At 35.9% G+C, this 20,762-nt stretch overlaps 1 protein-coding gene and 1 long non-coding RNA gene across 17 annotated transcripts; one reads left to right on the forward strand and one right to left on the reverse strand.

The window, feature by feature from the left end:
* Positions 1-897: 897 nt before the first annotated feature.
* Zn72D (Zinc-finger protein 72D) lies at positions 898-15,139 on the reverse strand. Of its 16 annotated transcripts, none has more exons than XM_088186845.1 (19): positions 14,842-15,139; positions 14,620-14,771; positions 10,096-10,289; positions 9,975-10,023; positions 9,681-9,777; positions 7,567-7,705; positions 7,235-7,496; positions 6,316-6,581; positions 6,000-6,113; positions 5,127-5,276; positions 4,487-4,672; positions 4,222-4,385; positions 3,937-4,141; positions 3,747-3,867; positions 2,784-2,890; positions 2,279-2,374; positions 1,956-2,204; positions 1,808-1,877; positions 898-1,736 (listed from the first exon to the last, which is right to left on the reverse strand). In XM_088186845.1, the coding sequence occupies exons 1-19, from the start codon at positions 14,889-14,891 to the stop codon at positions 1,651-1,653; spliced, it is 2,757 nt and encodes a 918-aa protein (XP_088042971.1). In that variant the 5' UTR covers positions 14,892-15,139; the 3' UTR covers positions 898-1,650. The 16 variants fall into 16 exon arrangements, 8 of the variants coding, with proteins under 8 accessions (XP_088042971.1, XP_088042960.1, XP_088042951.1 ...); XM_088186834.1 differs by having other exon boundaries at positions 6,316-6,602; XM_088186825.1 differs by having other exon boundaries at positions 9,876-10,023.
* A 2,377-nt stretch (positions 15,140-17,516) lies between these two features.
* LOC148239128 (uncharacterized) lies at positions 17,517-19,700 on the forward strand. The gene is made up of 3 exons (XR_015809737.1): positions 17,517-17,703; positions 19,353-19,486; positions 19,550-19,700. It is a non-coding gene; the product is annotated as an uncharacterized LOC148239128 (long non-coding RNA).
* The last annotated feature ends 1,062 nt before the right edge of the window (positions 19,701-20,762 follow it).

Genomic DNA, 20,762 nt, shown 5'->3' on the forward strand with positions numbered 1-20,762 from the left:
TCACATCATTTGACAATTAAATTATCTTTACAACGTATTCCCAATGCGAAAATTATCTCGTTTATGGTTTTATATGATATTCTTAACTGCCCATGATGATTGATAAGGTTTGACGACTTACGATATTCGTTATTTCGGTGTAGCTAAGGAACTAGAAATCGGATAAAGCATTGATCCAATATGCCTTCTAATATAAAACATTCTTAATAGACGAGGAGATTTGCATTAAACTCATATTTTAAATTCGATATCCGTGTTGTAATCTTCATTTACTAAAGATATATCGAAAAGGTTGTTTTTTTTAGTAACTCTTAACTTTAGATGTTGGCTAAAATTCTATTTCAGAAGTTATCGCTTGTTTTAAAGTCAAGTAGTGTTATCTTTCATATAGATATTTTTTAAGGCAGCAACTTTCAGTTTAACAAGAACAGATTCACTGAATAGTATTTAATACATTTAACGCAATTCTTAGAACATGGCCCCTTACCTGTTCATCTATTGTAATAGTCATGGATGTCTATTGACAAACATTACTATTTTCTTTATTGTTTATTAGCAATGTAAAATTTTGGTTTGATACTATTATATAATAATGAGACATTTCTCTCGCAATGTTTTTTATTTAATTTATCTAAGCATTTAGCAAGAGTATATATTTTTATATATTATGAATAGTATTGTGTAAAATAAAGACTTGTTTTAAGCAAATATGAGTTTTTCACTGGCTACTGAAGAATATTTTAACTGTATAATCTCGGCTTTTGGGTGAAAATTAGTGTAATAATAAATACATAAAATTGTAATTTTTATTTGAAATTATGTTATTTATAATTTATTAAATATATATTCTATAAGGATTCAGGAAACATGATTTGGATAAGAATTGAAAGATGTGAATATGATTTTGCATTTATTTTTTATATTTTATTACATAGCATAAAATCACATGGTGATACCACCTTAAGACAAAAACAGCTTCAATACAAAGGTGATTTTTCAAGAACATTCACTATCTGACACAGTAAAGGTGCTATATTTTTTTCGTATAATATTAAAAACTACAATCTACTACCATCTGCATTTTATGCACCGTTGAAGTACCTCATTAAGGCCAAATGGACTTTTGAAAAATTCACCCGATGTTATTTTCTATGAGATATTAGTATTATATATTATTTTAATTTGTGATAAACTTACGACGGTTCATGGGTACTTATGCATATAAAAAATAAACTCAACGAAACGTCAAAAACGAACCTAATTGCATAATTTCAATAATTGTCAGTGACGGAACTAAAAATAATCATAAAATATAAAACCATCACACTTGTGACGTATTTGAAACCGATACAGAAAAAAAGACATTAGTATACTACGACAAACGTGGATTCATTAAGTATACTGACGTTTTAAAATACTTTATGAATATATGAAGGATAGAGTATATTGTTAGGAATTATTATATTCACTAATCTTTTACATAGGAATCCATACATAATGTACCGTAAAATACATTAAATTTAAGTGTTTTTTTTCTTTTAAATATAAGATTACTGAAAATGAAGTAAAAAAAGGGGAAAAGAAGTATTCAAAGGTAATATTCAATGAATACTTTACACGTAAAAATTAAAAATACTATATGCCAACATATCAATTAGGTTCAGCTTTAATACTAGTCCCTGTCTCAGAAATGTCCATTTTTTCTTGCACCTCCATTTTGGTCATTTTACCATCGCCTGAAATATATTAATTTTTTAGAGATGTTGGATTATAAAATTAATTAATTAACTATGAATTACAGTAGTACCTTCGGCTTCGTCGCTAGATCTCTTTCGTTTTAAGGATGGCCATTGCGGCATCGGGTCCATATCTAACACCTGCAATGTACAAATTAAAAGATTGTATGTAAATACTATATTTACATAAAATGTATGTACTTAATAAACGAGACGTACCTTATGAATCTGATTAAATGCAACTTGTCTCAAGAATTGTTGAGCCGAAGCTGTGAGATCTTCGCGCTTTTGAGGAGGCATATTCCCTAGAGCATCTTGGTGGTCCTTTTCGCACGGGTCTAGCAAACCGGGACCGTTTTCGAGCAAAATGCCTCCAGCGACTGCTTCGATCACTCGCCGCAGACATTCGCCAGGAGATAAAGGCGCTCCAGCACTGCTTGTGACCTTTTCAACCAGCAGCTCCATAGCCTGCGTAAATCGCAAATAACGCGTTAGAATATATATAAACTGCGACTCATTCTTCGATTAGTTGTGAATATTACCCAAGAATTGAGAGGCGTCCAAGTAGGTACTCTTCTGCACAAATCTCTCATAATACGGATGACTATAACGCAAGACTGCAGTCCCGAAGCCCTCGCCTATATGAAAAGACAACAGTCAAATGTGGCTAATACGAACATACTCCGCTACCAAACGGAGTATTACAAGTGTTTCCATTTTATTGCTCTTACTTTCAAGTAGCAAGTTTAATAACTGTTTATTTAAGTATTAGAGCATTGTTAATTATTTAAAAAATTGTATAAAGACGTGCAGCTAAAAACTTGATTACTACACATAAAAGAAAAATAAAATCGAGACACAAATTAGCCATGATAATAAGTATAAATATATTGTTTATTATGCATAGTTCGAGGTCCATCCGATTGCGGACTCCGCGGAATGCAGAGCAATAAACATGGCGTAACAACTTGATTAGGCTAGTGACATGTACGACTGCCGCTGGCCAAGTGAGATTTTTTGTTTGGATTTTGTGTTAAATAATTGTACCTGGAACCACTTGGCGTGCCTTAGTGATGCAAGAGCGTCGAGACACTTCTGTCTGGGTAGCACGTCCTTGTCATCTCGTTTCGGCGCGTCCGCACTTCCACCGACATCTAACGGTAAAAGGGTGTTTGACCATTTATGTAACGGGGCAAACATAACATCATGAACTAATATAAGCACTTAAATCTCCATTAATCGAAACTATTCAAAATGTGAAAAATATGCAGCAAAATTTAAGCAAAATATGTAATGTCAATTTAAGTGATATATATTATTTGAATATAAAAAAAGAGTTAGCGATCCTAAAATGCTCGATGTGCGAATGAAGTAATTTGGATTATATGTTTGCTCAGTTACATGATTATATCACAATGTAATGAAACTGGCTTGCACCAGATACCCTGACTGGTGAGTAGCACAGTGCAGGACGTGATATAGACATGATCAAAAATCCTTCCCTGAAATAACCTAAAAACTTATATCAACAATAGATATTTTAGTACATTCGACAAATTAGTACAGGCCAAATGAAACTTAACAAAATATCTCTCTCTCTAATTCCGAGAGGAACGTGGATATAAGCTTGCCAGTGTCAGCCTGATGCATGTGAACGTACAAAAATAATAAAATGCCTGTATTGGGATTAATGGTAAAATAGGAAAACCACGTCGAATAACACAAACAATAGCAGCGGTTAGATAATAATATAATATATGAGACAACGTGGAAGATTTGTTTGTTCTTTATCGTGTAGCTTTCTTACCAGCTCCCAAAACTTGCGAATAACCGATTTCGAATACCAATTTCAAAAAGTTTTCACATCGTGGTACTGAAACACAGTAATGTTATAATAAATGAAAGATATATCATGTGGTTTTATAATTAGAAGCACCTCAATACCTAACACTACGATGAAATTGGTGTATCGAAAATCGTCTTTTATGGGGGTGAAGAAGAAATTCTTACCAGTCGGTTCCCGCATTACAGGAGACGTAAGGCTGACCAGAACGGTAATGTTACCGTCGGTGATGCTGACGGCGCCTTCGGCTGGACACAGTTCTACTTTATACTTATATTCTTCAGTGACCTGTATGTAGCAAACGATTTTCGAGTTAATAAACATGTAAAATATTATTACAGTTAAGAATGTAATTACTTTAACAAGATGCTGAGGCAATTCTTGGGCAACACGTTTAAGTAACGAAACCGTAGGTTTATCGGCGCAGAGAACGACGAGTCGTACAGATCTATCGCCCTTTAGAAGTAAACCTTTGGCGAGCAGTCCGACTCGCATCACTCCTTTGAGCAGGCGTATAACATTACTCGCACCGGTAGCTTCGCCTTCTTGCAAAAAGGAGAACCTAAAACATTAAAAAGGCACTCAATCGAAGGATGGTAAGATACTAATAATCTTTTTATGAAAAGTGAGAAAGAAATTTACAATTGATTATCGCGACCATCTTCCTTAGGAGCTTCTTTGGGATCCGCTGTTTCTTCTTTCTTCTCGCCGTTCGCAGCAGGTTTTTCTTCAGTTTTCTCAACTTTGGGAGCAACTACTACTACTGGCGGCGGCGGTGGCACCACTACTACTACTGGCTTATTTGTCTGATAAATAATTTTAAGCAAGTAAATATTAAATTGTATACAATTTTATAATCCAGCAAGGTGAATTCTGCCAAAATCCTTACTCCACGATTAAGACTTACTTTTGACTGTTGCTTCAACGCTTGTTCGGTTAAAGAGTCTGACACAGATTTAAGAGCTCGTTCAGTGTGAGACACTACTCGCTGTATAGCTTCTAATTCTTCTTCAGCTGGATAAATTTCGGCATGATGCGCTGCTATGTGACGATCGTCTCTAGATTCGGGCCGACGATTCATCACCGGCATAAACTGTTTAAAACACGATAATTTAGACGATTGGCAAAGATATAAAAAGTCAAGGTCTCATATATGTTCGAACTCGTGTTATATATTTAAACATTACGCATTGAAACAATTATCAAACAACAAAAAAAATCAGCAAGATAAATCTAATGTTATAATTTAAGTAACTCATAGTCATGCACATTTATATTATAAATATTTAGAACAAAATAAACTAAAAATTCTATTAACATGCATAAAAACTATCACATATTTTTCAAATCAACATATCGTTCATCTTATATGTATATTTCAAAAAATACATCAGGATCGTCGATCGATCGACAAATTTAAGCAAAACTCCTTCGTTGCAATACCTAAACCAAATTAAAAAGTTGAAAAAGTACAATAGTTTTGTGTGACTGTTTTTATTTTAGATTGCCTCCTGAAAATTTATATGAGAAAATACTACAGTACTCACGTGAGGCGCAAAAGGAGGATAAGGGCGGTGAGCAAAATGGGGCGGGGGCATTGGGGGGCCGGAGCGACGGCACCACTCCATGTAATCGTACTCTTCGTTATACCGACGTCTTTCCTCCCAGTACAGTCGCTCCTCTTCCTCCATTTCACACTGCAGACAATAACCGATATGTATTCTTGGTTTTCAAGTGAAAACGTGTAGCTTTCCACAATTGCCCTCACAGCTGTATAAAAATTACTCGTAGCAACATTTTCTGTACTCTGTATATTAAGCTTTTGAATCAAAAAGTCTCACCGATATGTTTTATAGTATATCGTTATGATTGTACAGAATGCATTGCCGACAATGTCGAAATATTATTGATTCAATGACGCCCAATTATTCGCGAAGATGCACTTTGTATGAAGTTCTGCAGTATAAAATATGAGGAAGAGGCATTATGTCTTATGCGTGAATACTTACAAAACTGTTGTACTTATAAATAAAACATCTTATCTTTTAAAAATTGCCATTTCTAAAATACTAAAAACATCTTCTTAAAAAACTGCACAAACAATTACACAAATATAACTTTGGCATATCATTAATATACAGAAAAAAAATACGTAAAAAAATCGAAGTGGTCAGTTTTCCCAAATCGTATTTCTAAATAAAACTCTATTACAAAATATATAAAATAAAATAAACCACAACGACACAATCATGACTATTTAAACGGAATTACTGACTTAAACGTAAAAAAAAAGACACAACACCCAGTCGGGAAATCCCATATCTTATTCAAAAGAAAAACTGATTTTAAACTAAAACAATATGATTTACCCGACAAAAATAAAATAAAACAAGCAGTTGCACATCAAAAAAGCCACTTACTTTGTGCATACGCCTCCTGGCCCACATCTCGTCCATCATGCGTTGCATCTTTTGCCCGGGGAGTTTTCTCTGTCGCAACGACGGTTTAACGTCGACGACTAAATCGGGTTGAACCTGAGCGAGAGTTAAAAACAGTCAATCGAAGCGGATGTCACTCTTTCATTAGAACAATTTTCGTCAACAATCATATAGAACGTTAATCATTTGAAAAACGGATCTCTTGACGAAGTCGATCGTCAGGCTCGACATTTTCCTCAAACCTTTTACTGTTAATCATAAGAAGCGCACGAATCGAATGCTAATAAATAAGATGTACCTTTTTTTTGTACTGCAACCTGTGACGTCGGCCCTTCATGTGCATTTCCTTTGCGTTCGGATCGTTGAATCGGCAGTCGCATAGTTTACAATTGAAGCTCAACACTTTTCCGTCGTCTCCTTTGATCTCTTCTATGTAGTCCTGTCCGACAGGTTGTATTTCTGGTTCTTCGATTATCTCTTCGGCGGTCGTGTCGTTGTCAGCGCTGGCATCGGGGTCCCCGCCGACCGTGCTCAGACCGCCGGAGGAAACGAATTTGATCTTAGCTGTACCGGAAATCGTTTTATCTAAAAATTAATGGCTCAAATCAAATAGTGGTTGTATTTCTGAATTTCTATGATGAAAACACACTACTTGAAAATCATAAACGGCATTTGGTAAAGAAAATGAGGTAAACTGGCCTCAAAATAAATGTATCTTTAATCTTTTGACCACGGCTGGCATGTTAGTATGCTATTTCACACTTTGGTAATATGTGGTGGGCACCAATTTATATACATACAGCCATAAATTCTATAAATAATATAAAGTGATTTTCAGTCTTAAATTATATAAAATTAGTATATTACAAGGCTCAAAAGTTTATGGCATCTTTAGGTGCCCAATGCATACTGGCGATTTTCTCGATGGCATCTATAGATACCATACGCGGTCAAGTGGTCAATATAATTAATATACGTATTTTTATAAATTCTTCAATGAAAGACAAACAAACACGTCATTGATTTATAACTAGCGTAATAATATAAATAATATATCACAGTATAAATGAGACTTCTTGTTGAACAATATTACAAAACAATACCATTTAAAACGAGTCATTAATTTTTAATAAATAATGTGAGTAATATCTAGTAATTTAGTTCAATTATTTAAATGATACTAGTAGAATATATTTAAATATAAACGTCAAATTTACCTCCGACAACTTTAGGTTCCTGAGAAGGTATAGGTTTTCCTAATCGAGTGTGCAGCTTGACGACTTTCTGATGCTTGATTCCGCGCACGTGAGCGGCATAAGCATCATTTCCAGTGCAGGGTACATCGCAGAGTTCGCAACGCAGTGAATTTCCATTGCCCCCACCATGCCCTCCGCCATTGCTTCCCGCTCCGCTTGCTGCTGCTTTCATGCTGGCTTCCTTTCTCTTGTGCTTCTGACCTTCCAGATGCTCACGATAAGTCTGAGCAATATAAAGATGAATTATAATATGCAAATCTGAGATGTACATATCGAGAAGTAGATGTGCAAACCTGAGGTCCAGCGCAGGATATTCGGCACACATCACAGTAGTGTAGCTGCTGAGGCTTTGGCGGCGGCTTGGGACGCAATCTGGCTCCACCGGCAGCATTGCCGCCTTTGCGGTAACCCTGCCAGCCGGCATTTCCGGAACTGTAATGATATTCACACTCCATAATAAGCACAAACTTGAGCAGTTCACAGAAAACAGTTTACTGCTTTATACTCCATATGTAAGAGTGATTTATCATTAGTTTACATTCTTTTGATTAGTACATAATATTTACTATCTGTAAAGTGGGCAATGAGAAAATAAGTGTAAAGAATAATATTAAGAACACCTTTGGACGGAGTGATTATGAGAAAATAACTAACGGTTGTCATTTGCTGATAAATATATAAAATAAATTATAGGACCGAAGGGAACAAATTAGGTTCAGTGACAGGTAGACTATTGAACACAATCTGTAAAAAAGCTTGAAATGGTATGAATAAAATAAATTATAAAGCATTCATTTGGATCAATTAACCATGAGATCCTCTAACCATTTATAATTTCAGGATTTTTTTTATTATATCATGACTAATTGATAAACTTATTTATTTATGTGACTGAATAATTTAAATGTTTGCAACTCTCAGAAAAAATAATCATATATAGTCATTATTGCATGATTAACCAACTTATTAATTTATGTAACTAAATTTAAATGTTTGTTACTCTCAGAAATTAGATTGAATTATTTTTTCATATAGAAAAAATGAAAGGTTTTGTGTTAAATGAGTTTATCAATTTACACAATATAGTAAAAATAAACTCAAGTTATGAAAGGTTAGAGGACTTCATGATGGTTAAATGATCCAAAATGAATGCTTGATAATTTATTTTATTCATACCATTTTAAACTTTTTTCGGATTTTTGGTGTGTTCAGTTGTATGGTTACCAAAAAATTAAAGTACCAGAGACAAGACAATTAAATGTTTTTTCATTATCTACATGCTCCCAAAAATCAGCAAAAATTGGATAACCACTTGGGTGTTTTATTCAATCGTTTAACAATTATTACCAAAATAATGTTCAAATCCAAAAAACCAAGTTAAATCAGGTTACAGATATTTTGATTAATTGAAAACAGTGTCATATTTCAACACCATAAAACTGTTGAAATATGTTCCAGAAGTAGAAAGAATGAATATTTTTAGGTGTAATTTTTCCTGATTCACACTAAAGAAGCTTATTAAACTACAGTTGAATCTTAATTATCAGGATTATACAAAATAAATATTTTATAGAAATGTTACATTATATGATTATGTTGCATAACATGTGACAAGAGTGTAATCTTAGATCGAGAAGATCCTTTAATTACTGCTAGCCAATGAAAATAATACGTTTTTCAGTTGTTTCCACAAGAAAATAAAATAAAATTTTATTACGTGACAACAGAAAGTTAATTATAATGTATACGAATAAAACTTATAACCACATATTAGCAAATTGCGAGTGCAAAAATATCAGCCACGGTTGTGTTGAATAATAGGGAAACATCAAAATTGAATGTGCGCCAAATGCAATGAATGTCAATAAGGTAAAGTTAAGGCAATAACTGTTTTACTCCCAGCAGAACAAGACCAAGAAGACATGAATATTGCCAAGGGATAGAACATATTCTGAAGATTTTTAACACATAGCTGTTGCCATTAAGTAGTCAGGCTGATACTTAATAGAAAAAATCAAATGTGATTTGAAGCTATATATTTCCATATCTTGTTTGTCTAGAACAGTGTTTCCCAACCTTCTTTATGCCACATGCCCCATCAGTCTTTTTAAAAGTCATATGCCCCACCGGCCTCTTTTTTAATTAAACAGTAGTGTGGAATAGTTGATAATTGCCAACGTGTCGCATCTCTGAAGCGCGGTGCCCCAAGTCTGAGGCGTAATGCCCCACCATGGGAAACACTGGTCTAGAACATCTTATTGAAAGAAGAACGTTTTGAGTAAGTGGCTGCAGGAGACATCTCAATATGAGTGCACACAACTAACTCAACCATCGTGTTGGTGAAGCTCAAAGGAGATAACTATAATGAAGACTCATATGTATATAAGTAAAAAATCAAGACAGTTACCTTGCCCCGGCGCCCTTGTTTTGTTGAGCGACATACATGGTGGCTGCGCTGTAGAGAGCAGCGTCGTAACCCGAGTAAGTCGTGCTCGCTGTAGTTTCTGTGAACATAAAGAACAAATTGAGTATTGCAGAATTATACGAGAGCGGGGACGCGCATCCGCGAACGAAACTCGGCGTCGGAACGTCAATGTTTTACGTTTGGTCGGCGCGGCGTGTTGAGTGGCCGCTGGAGGCGTAGTGTATGTTTGTGTCGCAGGATAAGCGGCCACCGCTGCCGTTCCGCCGGGGTAAGTACCTGTGTATTGGGCGCCTTTCGCCGGGGCGGTCGCTCGCGCCGCGGGAGCCTGAGGAGAGAATGTAGTCATATAAGAAAATCTGTTCGGCAATATATAAATAGTGGGGCGAAGGCACGCTACCTGGGCATAGGTGGGCGTGGCGGTGTAGGCCGGCTTGGCTTGAGCGGCTTCGTAGGCTGGTTGCTGTTGAGCGGGATACGCCGCTGCGGCCGCAGCCGCCTGTTGGTAGTATGCGGTCTTGCTAGCGTCGTAAGTCTGCTGAGCGGCGCTGCGCCCGTACGTGAGTTGGTATGTTCCCGGTTGTCCGCCGGCAGCTGAAACGTCGAATTAAACGTGCAGTAGATCAAGTCGTTATGATTAATATTACTAGCTATTCATTTTTTAATTGGTTTTAAAACTACATTACAGATAATCTAATATTTATGCATTTATTAATTACACACGATAAGAATAAACTGTCAGGCAGAGAACATTTAATGTTTTTTTAAAATGGATAGGTGTGAAAAATATTTTTAACTGTATAATATACAATTTCTGAATGAAGTGATAAGCAGCGATTGTAGCAAGAAACATTTAATGCAAAAAAATTAAGATTGTTTGCAAAATTTTAATCTCTTGCATTAGGAACGTAGTGAACGGCATATGCACACATATTTTAAAGTAATTGATGGGTTAGTCAAATTATATCCTGAGTAAACATGTATGACATTGCAGGAATTAAATAAAGTCCATTTGAGTACCATGATAATGTCCAGCTGCAGACATCCAAAGCAACAGTGAAAAAATCTAGGATGGGAGCTTTTTATGCATTCAACTTACTAGCCGAAACTCATACTAAAAATATTTAGTTATTTTTTTATATATCTGTAAAAAATGGCATTACTTATCGAACAACCAAATGTTCACATAATTTAGTACAGCTATTCAAATAAAATATTTTTTGTAACGTTTATATTGAGGGAATAACTCAGCAACGTATCATGGAAATTCACTAGCTTACATTGGGAAATATAGCAAAGCAGTTTTAAAAGATTTTATTGAAATCGACGCATTAAGCGCGAGAAACAAAACCTCTCACGTATTGAGAGCGTCATAAATCCATTTATCAGCATTATGATCCGACGGTGCCTTTCATATGCTGACCGGCCATAAATTTCAACGGATTAGTATCCCTGAGAGCATCACAATAGCCTTTCGAGACTTGAAGCAAATGTTGTAGTCATATAACAAAGGACAGCAGGCAGAATATGAGATTCAGGAATATCATTAAAAGGAAATGAAATTGGCCAGAAAAATGCATGTCATTTAATTAAATACTACAAAACTTAATGAAGTAAAAATAATAAAAAAGTTGATATGATGTCCCTTACTAAAAACCAGAAATTCTCAGGTTATCGCTCAAAGAAAATCTAAAAAAGTCTCGAAATTTTAGCGATATTATATCAGAATACATTTTCACAAGTAGATATATATTTTTACTAGTGAAAATATGATTTATCTGGCAGGTGCTAGTAAAACTACGATTTCAACTTTTCCGTGTGTAGTAATATATACATTTTCATACTTAGCAATATTTATTTACATGCGATATATAAATGTTACAGAGAATGTGTATTTTTCAGTAAAGTTTATTTTACTAGTGTAGTCCAAATACATTTTCACCAGTAGATATATATTTCTACTAGCGAAAATATAATTTTACTGATAGACGCTAGTGAAATTATATGCTGCTCTAAAATATCTATGAAAATTTATTTGACAGTTGCGAAAGGTCCATTAGCTGTTCTAATCTAATGAAAGTTCTAAAACTAATTATATTTTAGTACTCTCATTAGGTCAAGTCCAAAATACAAACTAAGCCAACCCATCTCTGATACAGACATATGTCACATCTCACATTTGCTCCATAGTCTACCTGAACTTGGTTTGCACACTATGTTTTAAAAATATGTTACTAGGACTTCTTATATGCGTTAGTCAAAGTATACTCAAATCGAATTTTGATCAATAGAAGGGTGCAAAAACAATTGGCACTTCTTAGAAGTCAAAACAATAAAATCGTGTTGGCACCGTTGCAGTGGAAAAGAACGAAGAAGTCCCAGACATCACGTTATGGGGGGGGGGGGGGGGTTGTCATTAAACCAAAAAATAATTCTAAAGTTGATAATTTTGTATGGTCAGCAAATGATGATATAAGTATCTAAATGGATCTTGGCAGAAAACTGCAGAAAATGTCAACGAAGTGGATGATATGGTCGGTGTTAATTAACTCAGAAGCGAGGAAATTTTTAGGATATGAGAACTTTCGAGGAATCATTTTGCTAAGCATAACATACACCGTTTGTCCCAAATCTGCAGGCACTAGATTTATATCTCCGGTTCTATTAGTGCCATCTCTTAGTTGTGGCATGCATTTTGTAGGTTTAGGTTCTGATATTTACCAGCAAATTTTTTTGGCGCTAGCTCTTCTGGTTTACGAGTTATGTCAAAAATATGACAGTATATTTTTGTCGTTGGTTGAGAAATCAACATGTAAAAACGAGCAAACATTAAATTTTGTCTTAAACTCGGTATAAATGCCACCGAAACATACGAAATGTTGAGCGGTGTTCAATGGTTTTGACAATTTCGCGATGGTCGGTGTATCTGCGAGACTCATCAAGGACATCTGTGCCATCCCCAAAAGTACTGCCTATCGTATTTTAACAGAAGACGTGGGCAAACAGCAAAATCAGCGCATGCTTTGTATCGTACTCTTGACGGATGACCAAAAGGATGCTAGACATGAAAAGAACAGTTGATATGGATCTGAAATTCACATAAAGTATTGTAACTGGTGGTGTGACCGGAATGAGCAACTCACAAAGCGCCAGAGTTTGGTTTGGAAGGGAAGAGACGAGTCGAGACAGACGAAAGTGAGCGTGCAGAAGAGGCGAGTGAAGTCTTCGCTCACCGTTTTTTTCGATTCAAAGGGTGTGATATACAAAGAATTCGTGCCAATTGGTCAGACGGTGAACGCATACTACTATTTGAGCGTTCTGAATCGCTTGTGGGCCAGAATTTATCGAGTTCGACCAGAATAGTCCAAGGCAGATGGTCGTTGATGAAGATAATGCAGTGCACAAAGTGAAGATTAAGACATCGCAACGCTCAGCCACCCTTCATATTCACCTGATTTGGCTACCTGTGACTTCTGACTATTCCCAAAAATTAAGTTGACTTTGAACGTAAAACGTTTTAGACACCTTTGTTAGTGTTCAAAAGGGTTCGACCGAGGTCTTAGAGGCGCTTCTGGAAAATTTATACAAAATATGTTTCGAAATTTTCTATGATCGTCTCCAGCTCTGTATTGACTCAAAAGGGTTGTGTTTTGTATACATGAATATAATATTGCAGAATAAAAAACGTCTTCAATTTGTTTTTGATCAGTCCTCGCAGATTTGGGACAGTGTATAAATTAATATCATATGCGCTCTATTGACTGTTCTCGTAACCTTGTCAAATTAACAATAAAAATAGTGGAATATTAGGTCGAGGCTGGAAACAGTGGTTTTTAAAATACAAGTTTTGGATTCAGATTTCATTAAAATAATCAGTCCGTGCATCTCAATATCCTAGACTTTAGAAAATAAAACTGTCGTTTACACCAAGTCAGCATATACAGACATTAACATTATAAGCCGCTTTAAATTGGCAGCTGAAGTGGTGTTGGAGGAGTTAAAACGCACTGTGGAATCAATTCTTGCAATGAAATTTCTTTATCTGGGATCTCTCATTAACACAATACTGATGACAGCGCATAGATTAGCGATGGCTAATTTAGGCTGTTTCTTTGGTCAAAAAAATCAGTATATCTTGAAAAACTAAAAACACGTCCATACAAGAATATAACGTCTCAGATATTATACAGGATAATCCAATTCGAGTTTCCTATGTTAGCAGCACTGTAAATCAGACAGCTGTCAACAATCACACGTGTTCAAAAGTGGCAAATGTTAGTTTCCAGCAACACATTTATGAGATGGATTGCTTAACGTGCGATTTAACGCCGTTGAATTTTTTTGTGGGGTTATGCTAGCCGTGTTTACGCTGACATATCCAAAACGTTGGAGCACCTAAAAACCAACATCTGCCAAGTTATAGCCGAAATACCGCCCGAAATGTACAGAAAGGTTCAGAGGCAACCATTTAATTGACAATATCAAGTGTTTGGCAAATAAAAAAAAGTTCAGAAACTGAAGTTGGATCATCCTTTAAACTCTTTGACTGGACGGAATACAAAATTATCTCCAAGCTCTCAGGCACAGTGACCGTTCAGATAAGTGCACTAACCTGAAATAATAGCAGAGGACTTGGGCATGTCAACTGGTTGCGTACAATATCAAATTTCAAAGAGGCGTTTAATCGTAATAAAAACCAATTAAAAGCAAGTTACTTTATATTTACGTGCCTGGCAAATATCGCAGTAAAAAATATAAATAATCTGTTCTTATGTTTTTTGGCCATAACAGCTAAAATCGGCGGCATACGTATCAAAGTCTGGTATAATCAAGAATAATATAGGGACTCACCGAGTCGAGGGAAACGCGAGGGATTGCAAGGTTCAAGGGCGGAGTTGGAGTTTATCGATCGAAGGCTACTCACCCGCGTAGCTGCCCTGCGTCGCCGCCGCCTGGTAGGCCGTGGCTTCGTAGGCGGGCGCCGGCCTCGGGGCGCTGTAGGTGGCCGGAGGCGCCGCCCCCGCTACGGCGTATCCCGCCTGTCCCCCCGCGTACGCCGCCCCCGCGCCCGCTCCCCTGAAACGCGTTAAACGTCAGACCGAGACTCTTCGGTCCGGACTGGGGACCAGCGGCGCGCCGCACTTACCCGTACTGCGTGCCGCCGTGGGGAAACCCGAAGAAGTTATTGGCGGCCATCGCTCGCGGCGCGCGTCCAGCGGAAGCCGACAGCGGCGCCGAGCGGAAACTAGCGCCGGCTCGCGCACGCGCACTGGCGACGCCGGTCTCCGATCGAGAAGCGACTGCGCCCTCGAGGCTTCTCTCGTCGCGGACCGAGTCGCGGATCGGTTCGGAGAACAACTATTCTAGAACGAAAGCTGACTCGGCTCGCCCCCTTTCCAGCGCGATCGAGCAGTCCGCGCGGCTTCTCGCTCCTGTCGCGCACTGCGCATGCGAGGTCCCCCACCACTCTCTAACCTCTCTTCGACTCGGTCGAGCTTCCGCCGCGGCTGCGACTCGAGCGGCGATCGCTTTCATATTTTCAATTTCGAATTCGAAAACGAGAATCGCGGCTGGGGTAACACCGAACGCCGTTTTATTTATTCCAATATAATATTAGCTTTATAGTTATTTACCATATATTACTAAGCTAAGCTCATTATTGCTGCGGTCATTTCGATATTTTCGATATCTATCTAATCGATAAAGACATTTTTTGAGAAGGAGAAACTGCTACGGTAGCTCAAAAAAATTTTTGTTCAAGGAGGACAATTGGAGGAAAATTTTTTTGAGGAGGACTTCTGGTCACATTAATATTACTTGTAACAAAAGTCTTTTTCCTCTGCTCGTTTGTGCTTTTCTCTGACCGATTTGAACTAATGGAACAATGAAATTTCATTTATAAAAAACTATTTACCGTTAATAGTTATTTTTTGCTACCTGTAGCGCTAGGCTTAATAGTTACCATAATTATGAATTAATGTCATTCCAGACATTTTTGAATTCTGACATTTTTGCATTGGGAATGCGACAGTGAGAATGGGAGGTGAGGGCTAAAAAGTAATCTCAGAAATTTTGTGAAACCGGGGCGTATGGTAAGCTTATGTAACGTGCATCATTTTATTCATGGGCAAAACTAAGAAGCTACTGTTGATTGATGGCGGCGCCTCTTAATGAGCTTCATTATCTTGATCATTGCCTCTCACATCAATCTGTACAAATTATTAAAGAGTAACACCAAATTGGTCGGCCGTTGAAAATTCTCGACACTACTGCGACATCCTCGAAAACCTTGTGCTGCCACTCGACGAAAACGACAAAGACTCTTAAAAGACGTGTATTCGTCCAGTCTCAATTGTGGAAAAAACAGACAAGTGTTAAAAACGAATGCAGTCAATGAGCTATTGGAGTTTTTTGATTTATCTAATACATTGCCGCATCGTGAACATCGTTCTTTTATTGTTGCTTCGCCCCCCACCTAAATATTTAAGTGACATCTAAAATATAATATTTAAAGATTCACAGATCGCACAATTATGCGTATTCTTAGATAAACGAAAATGAAAACCAAAAAATGTAAAAGTGACTTATGGAGAATTGTAAAAAGCCATCAACTAATAGATAAAGAAACGGAGATCCGGTTCTCGGAAACTCAGACTCAGAAATACTTATTTTATTCATACAAAAATTCATAAAAATAATATATCGATCGACCGCTCGAAACTCCAATAAATTTTCACAATTTTTCCACTTTGGGTTATTTAAATCAGCCTTTCGTCGGACCGAATTGTGTTGACTTTCACGCGCCTATGCTATACCGCATATCAGACAATTTCGCAATATAGTATATACCCTTTTCTCTCGCACGGATTCGCTTGTATGTGTGCGAGCGAGATGCACAGGTGCGAGAGAGCTAGAGCAAGGTGCCTCACGCTCTGACTCGCCCTGACGCACGCATTAGGCGGCGTTTCAGTCGTGCGTCAATATTTGTTTGTCTGTCGACGGGAGAGTTATGTCGAAGCTCAGAATATTCCTGCGCTTCTCAATTATTTTAGACTTAATAAGTGTATTTAATATTTTTACTTCTGTAAATAATTTTTGAAAATAACTCTCTTAAAAACAAGAGAAACAAGATTCTCGAAATTTCAAAATAAAATATTCTCGTGAAAAGAGAATCAAAATTATTCATAATTTCTCGAAAATTCTTGATCACAATCTCTTAATATTTTTTGATAGCATAGACGGGGTAGGAATAAACACTACATCTTTCTGAAAACAGTAAAAATGCGATGCGGTGATGTATTAGATAAATCAGTAAAGCATGATTCTAATATGTGTATGTTGTTAGAATACTTTAGATTCTCGCGTTTTAATTTTAGCCAGAATATACATACAAGCTCTAAAACATCTAGATTAAATGATCTCCGTATCCAATTATAAATATATGAAAATATCTCATTCGAGATATTTTCACATCCATTGACTTCTACTTTTATATTTTTAAATATATAATATGAGGAAGAAAAATTATTATTTGTATCTTTAATAAGTTGATTAATAGTCAAAAAAAGGTTTTTCTATTAAACTTATTTCTTTATTATAAAAAATAGGTGATGGAAAAAAAGTAGCTTATCATTGAATCAAGATATTTATTCGGATAATTCGATATGAATATTGTTATTGTTGAAAATACTTCGCAATAGGTGAAGAAACTAAACTATTTTTTTTATATTCCCGATTTTCCTGTTTTTCATAACCACTTCCGCGATTCCTCTGAGAGGTCAGCTAATTAGAAGATTGCGGCGCCGAGGTCTTGGCCGTTCAGATATAAGAGACGACGGGTGCACCTGTCGTCGCACACGCGTATTAGTCACGGTCTGGATAAGTCGCAAAAATTTCGCTATGCGTCCGAAGACAATCGGAAAATGGGCGTTGGTGTTCGTTGCTCTCTTTTTGCGAGTTCAAATAGTTTGGAGCCGCAATGCTCGCGAATTAGAGAGAGAGACTGCGGGTGAGAGAGAAGCCAACTCGAAAAGCGCGCTGTTAAAAACGATAGCTAACCCATTTTTTGTTTTGCTGTCGCGACCTTTCTTTTATAAAGTTAAAAATAGAGTGCTTTAGCATATCCACGCTTAAATCAAATCGCGCATCTGTAGAACAATACCGACTATGTATAACAGTGCAACATTTGGAGTCCGAGTACTACAACCCAAAATTTCTTTCATTTTGTGGGTGAATGTCACAATACATAACGCCATCTTACGCGTAGGGATTGTTATTCTTCAAGAGTTTCATTAAATATAAGTTCTGATAAGAGCATCGGGTACAACATGCATGCTTGTCGATGGATCGATGAAATAGTATTAACAAAAGTAGAAAAGTGTTTTTTGAGAATTTTATTCATATTTATTAAGCAATAAATTTTGTTTATAAGATTAGATGTCTTACTGGATTTCGCAATACTAATACAAATATTTTTTTGTCACAGCTTTTCGAAATTTATGATTGTTAATATTATCTTTATTAATTAGATAAGCTTTAACTATATAAGTTTATTCCAATAAAATTTACATTTATGATATGTGTCGATAGATATCTATTTTGCATGCTATTTACGTGACAATTTAAATTTCGATATAATTTCAAAGATTAAATAAATTTAAATGTTGATTGTTTTTTGAAATAAAAAATATTTTATTTATAAAATTACTTTCATGAATTAGGCTAATTTTATTGTCTGAAAAACGGTTTAAACTTTGATCTTGCCATAACTGGTTGATTGTGTGTATTTCATTCATAAAATGTTTATTACTTATATAATCATGTTATATATAATAATTCAGTGTATTAAATCATTTATTGTCGTAGGTCAATCGCCACTCTTATTTATAGTGAAAAATACTTTTCCTTTTTCGTAGAAATAAGCTACTATTTTCAATATGATTTCATTACGATTTTCAACATTTTTAAAAAACATTTGCGGTTACTGGGTCAAACATGTATTATATGGTTATAAATTAGTCTTTCAATTTAGTCTTGAACGAACGATTGTCCCACTTGTTTTTTCATCAATTTATTTATGTTCACGACTTGCTTAATCCATATTCGTTGTAGCATTGCAACAAGCAGTAACCGACATATTATCAACTCTTGTTATTTATATCTACTGTGACTATTAGATGCATGATGAATAGGGAAGAAAACGATCACTCGACGATTGATTAATTGAACTAATGCATCACCAATCACGTGAGCAGGTGGTGCATTGCCTATTATATCACCAGATTAGTTTATTATTAATGGGAAATATGGTATGTAGTATCAAAATCGACTTTCTTTGTCATATTTTGTTTACATATTATACTTGTTTGACCTCGCTTTGGTGACTTATTGCTTCCGGAACGGCTTAAGCATGACCCAATCATCTTTAGAATGACCCAATTCAGTTCATAGGGTTCACGACCGCTATTCGTCAGTTTGTAGGAAGTCGTATCGTGATCGTGAACCTTAGCGACCTTCCACGGCTAGATCGAAGCAATCATCTCGGTTAACTCGCATCGCGTGGCACGTATTTACTGAACGAACTACATACGTCTATATTTTAAAGGTCATGTCTGATTGTTTGTTTTGTGAGACTGATTAGCTTTGATGTTTATATAGAACTGTCTAACATGGATGACGAGGTGATGGTGAGGAGAGTCGGGGTTTCCAGTATTCCAGTGAGTCTTTGGCCGGTGCCTAAAAGGCGTTCTACAGGATTCTCTAGGCATTCGCCGGCTTATGATTTAGTATGGGTGAGTTTCTTTACTTTCTTAGATTTTTTAAAAGTAATATTGATGTATTGAAATTGTGTTTAGCTACCCGGAGGAGCTGTCAAGATTCTAACCAGGAACCTAAAAGTTCAACGGTGATGTAATCTTAAGAAAATAGCTGATGCAGGGTCGAATTCCTATTAGTATAGGGATGGGTGTTTTTTTATCACTTAATAATTTATTTTTAATAAGACTGTCGTTAAATATGTTATTTGTTAAATATTGTTAATTGTTATAAATAAATAATATTGTTGTATAAAATATAATTTTAATTTTAATAACATCCATTGATTGTCAGAATCATTTTAAATATCACGAAAAATATTTTAAAGATAGCGCGAACGCGTATTTAAGCATTTTTCTTAATATTTTATTTTTAATTTAATTTAATGAAAACGTGCACTTTTTTGGGAATATTATCTTACCCATCTCTGATATACATACATACGTAATAATATATAATGTTACGCGTTATAATGTACTTTGTGAAATGGAACATGAAAAGTATAAACATCGTGATTTAAGACCAGTAAAATAAATTATTTAATGAATCAGAGAAACACAAAATGTCTGAAAAATAACGTTGGATATTATTGCAAAATTAAAGTCGCAAAAGATGGATTAAAAAGAACGGTCTCTTGAGCTCCAAAGATACTGACCACGCATACGGAGTAATATTCCGCCGGCCGACAACTTCCATTTTTCGACATTTCTACTGCCAGAAACAGTTAGCACTTAAAAACCTTATCTGTGTTGATCGATCAGAAATATAATTATATTATAATTATGATCTCACAGAGACGACAGTAATTAAAAAACACTAAGGTTCACATCGAAATCGAATTTAAATTCGAACCCATGACTTTTAGGTATTAGACACCAAATAATATTTAAGGACGGAATAGCGTGCTCCGTAACGTCACAGACTAGTAACTATGAGGTTGCAGGTTCGATCCCTGGCAGTAGCACTCGAATTTTTATTTAAAATGTGCTATTATTAAAAAAACCGGCCCAAATTGATTATAAATTGTGTAGCACATAATAATATATAATTAATTATAGAGATGTGATCGATTCCCAGACTTTCAGTCTGATGGTTAATACTTACTCTGTAGGAATTTATTATGTCTGATTGACTTACTCAATTGGTACAGATTTGCTCGTTGTAACGCATTGGGCTCACGCCTGTCAGGTTACAACGGAAGATTTAATAAAAAAATAAATTAAACGTACCACTGGTCTATTGAGCTGAACCTTG

Source organism: Plectrocnemia conspersa, unplaced genomic scaffold (assembly GCF_051122295.1).
Source record: "Plectrocnemia conspersa isolate PC_06_02 unplaced genomic scaffold, ASM5112229v1 ptg000001l, whole genome shotgun sequence".
Classification (NCBI taxonomy): domain Eukaryota; kingdom Metazoa; phylum Arthropoda; class Insecta; order Trichoptera; family Polycentropodidae; genus Plectrocnemia; species Plectrocnemia conspersa.

Coding starts and splice junctions, on each gene's coding strand:
- Zn72D (XM_088186815.1), bottom strand. CDS start 14,891: ATGGCCGCCAATAACTTCTTCGGGTTTCCCCACGGCGGCACGCAGTAC. Junction 4,673..5,126: donor ATCCTCCTTTTGCGCCTCAC/GTGAGTACTGTA, acceptor TGTTTTAAACAG/TTTATGCCGGTGATGAATCG. Junction 3,868..3,936: donor TGCCTCAGCATCTTGTTAAA/GTAATTACATTC, acceptor TGCTACATACAG/GTCACTGAAGAATATAAGTA.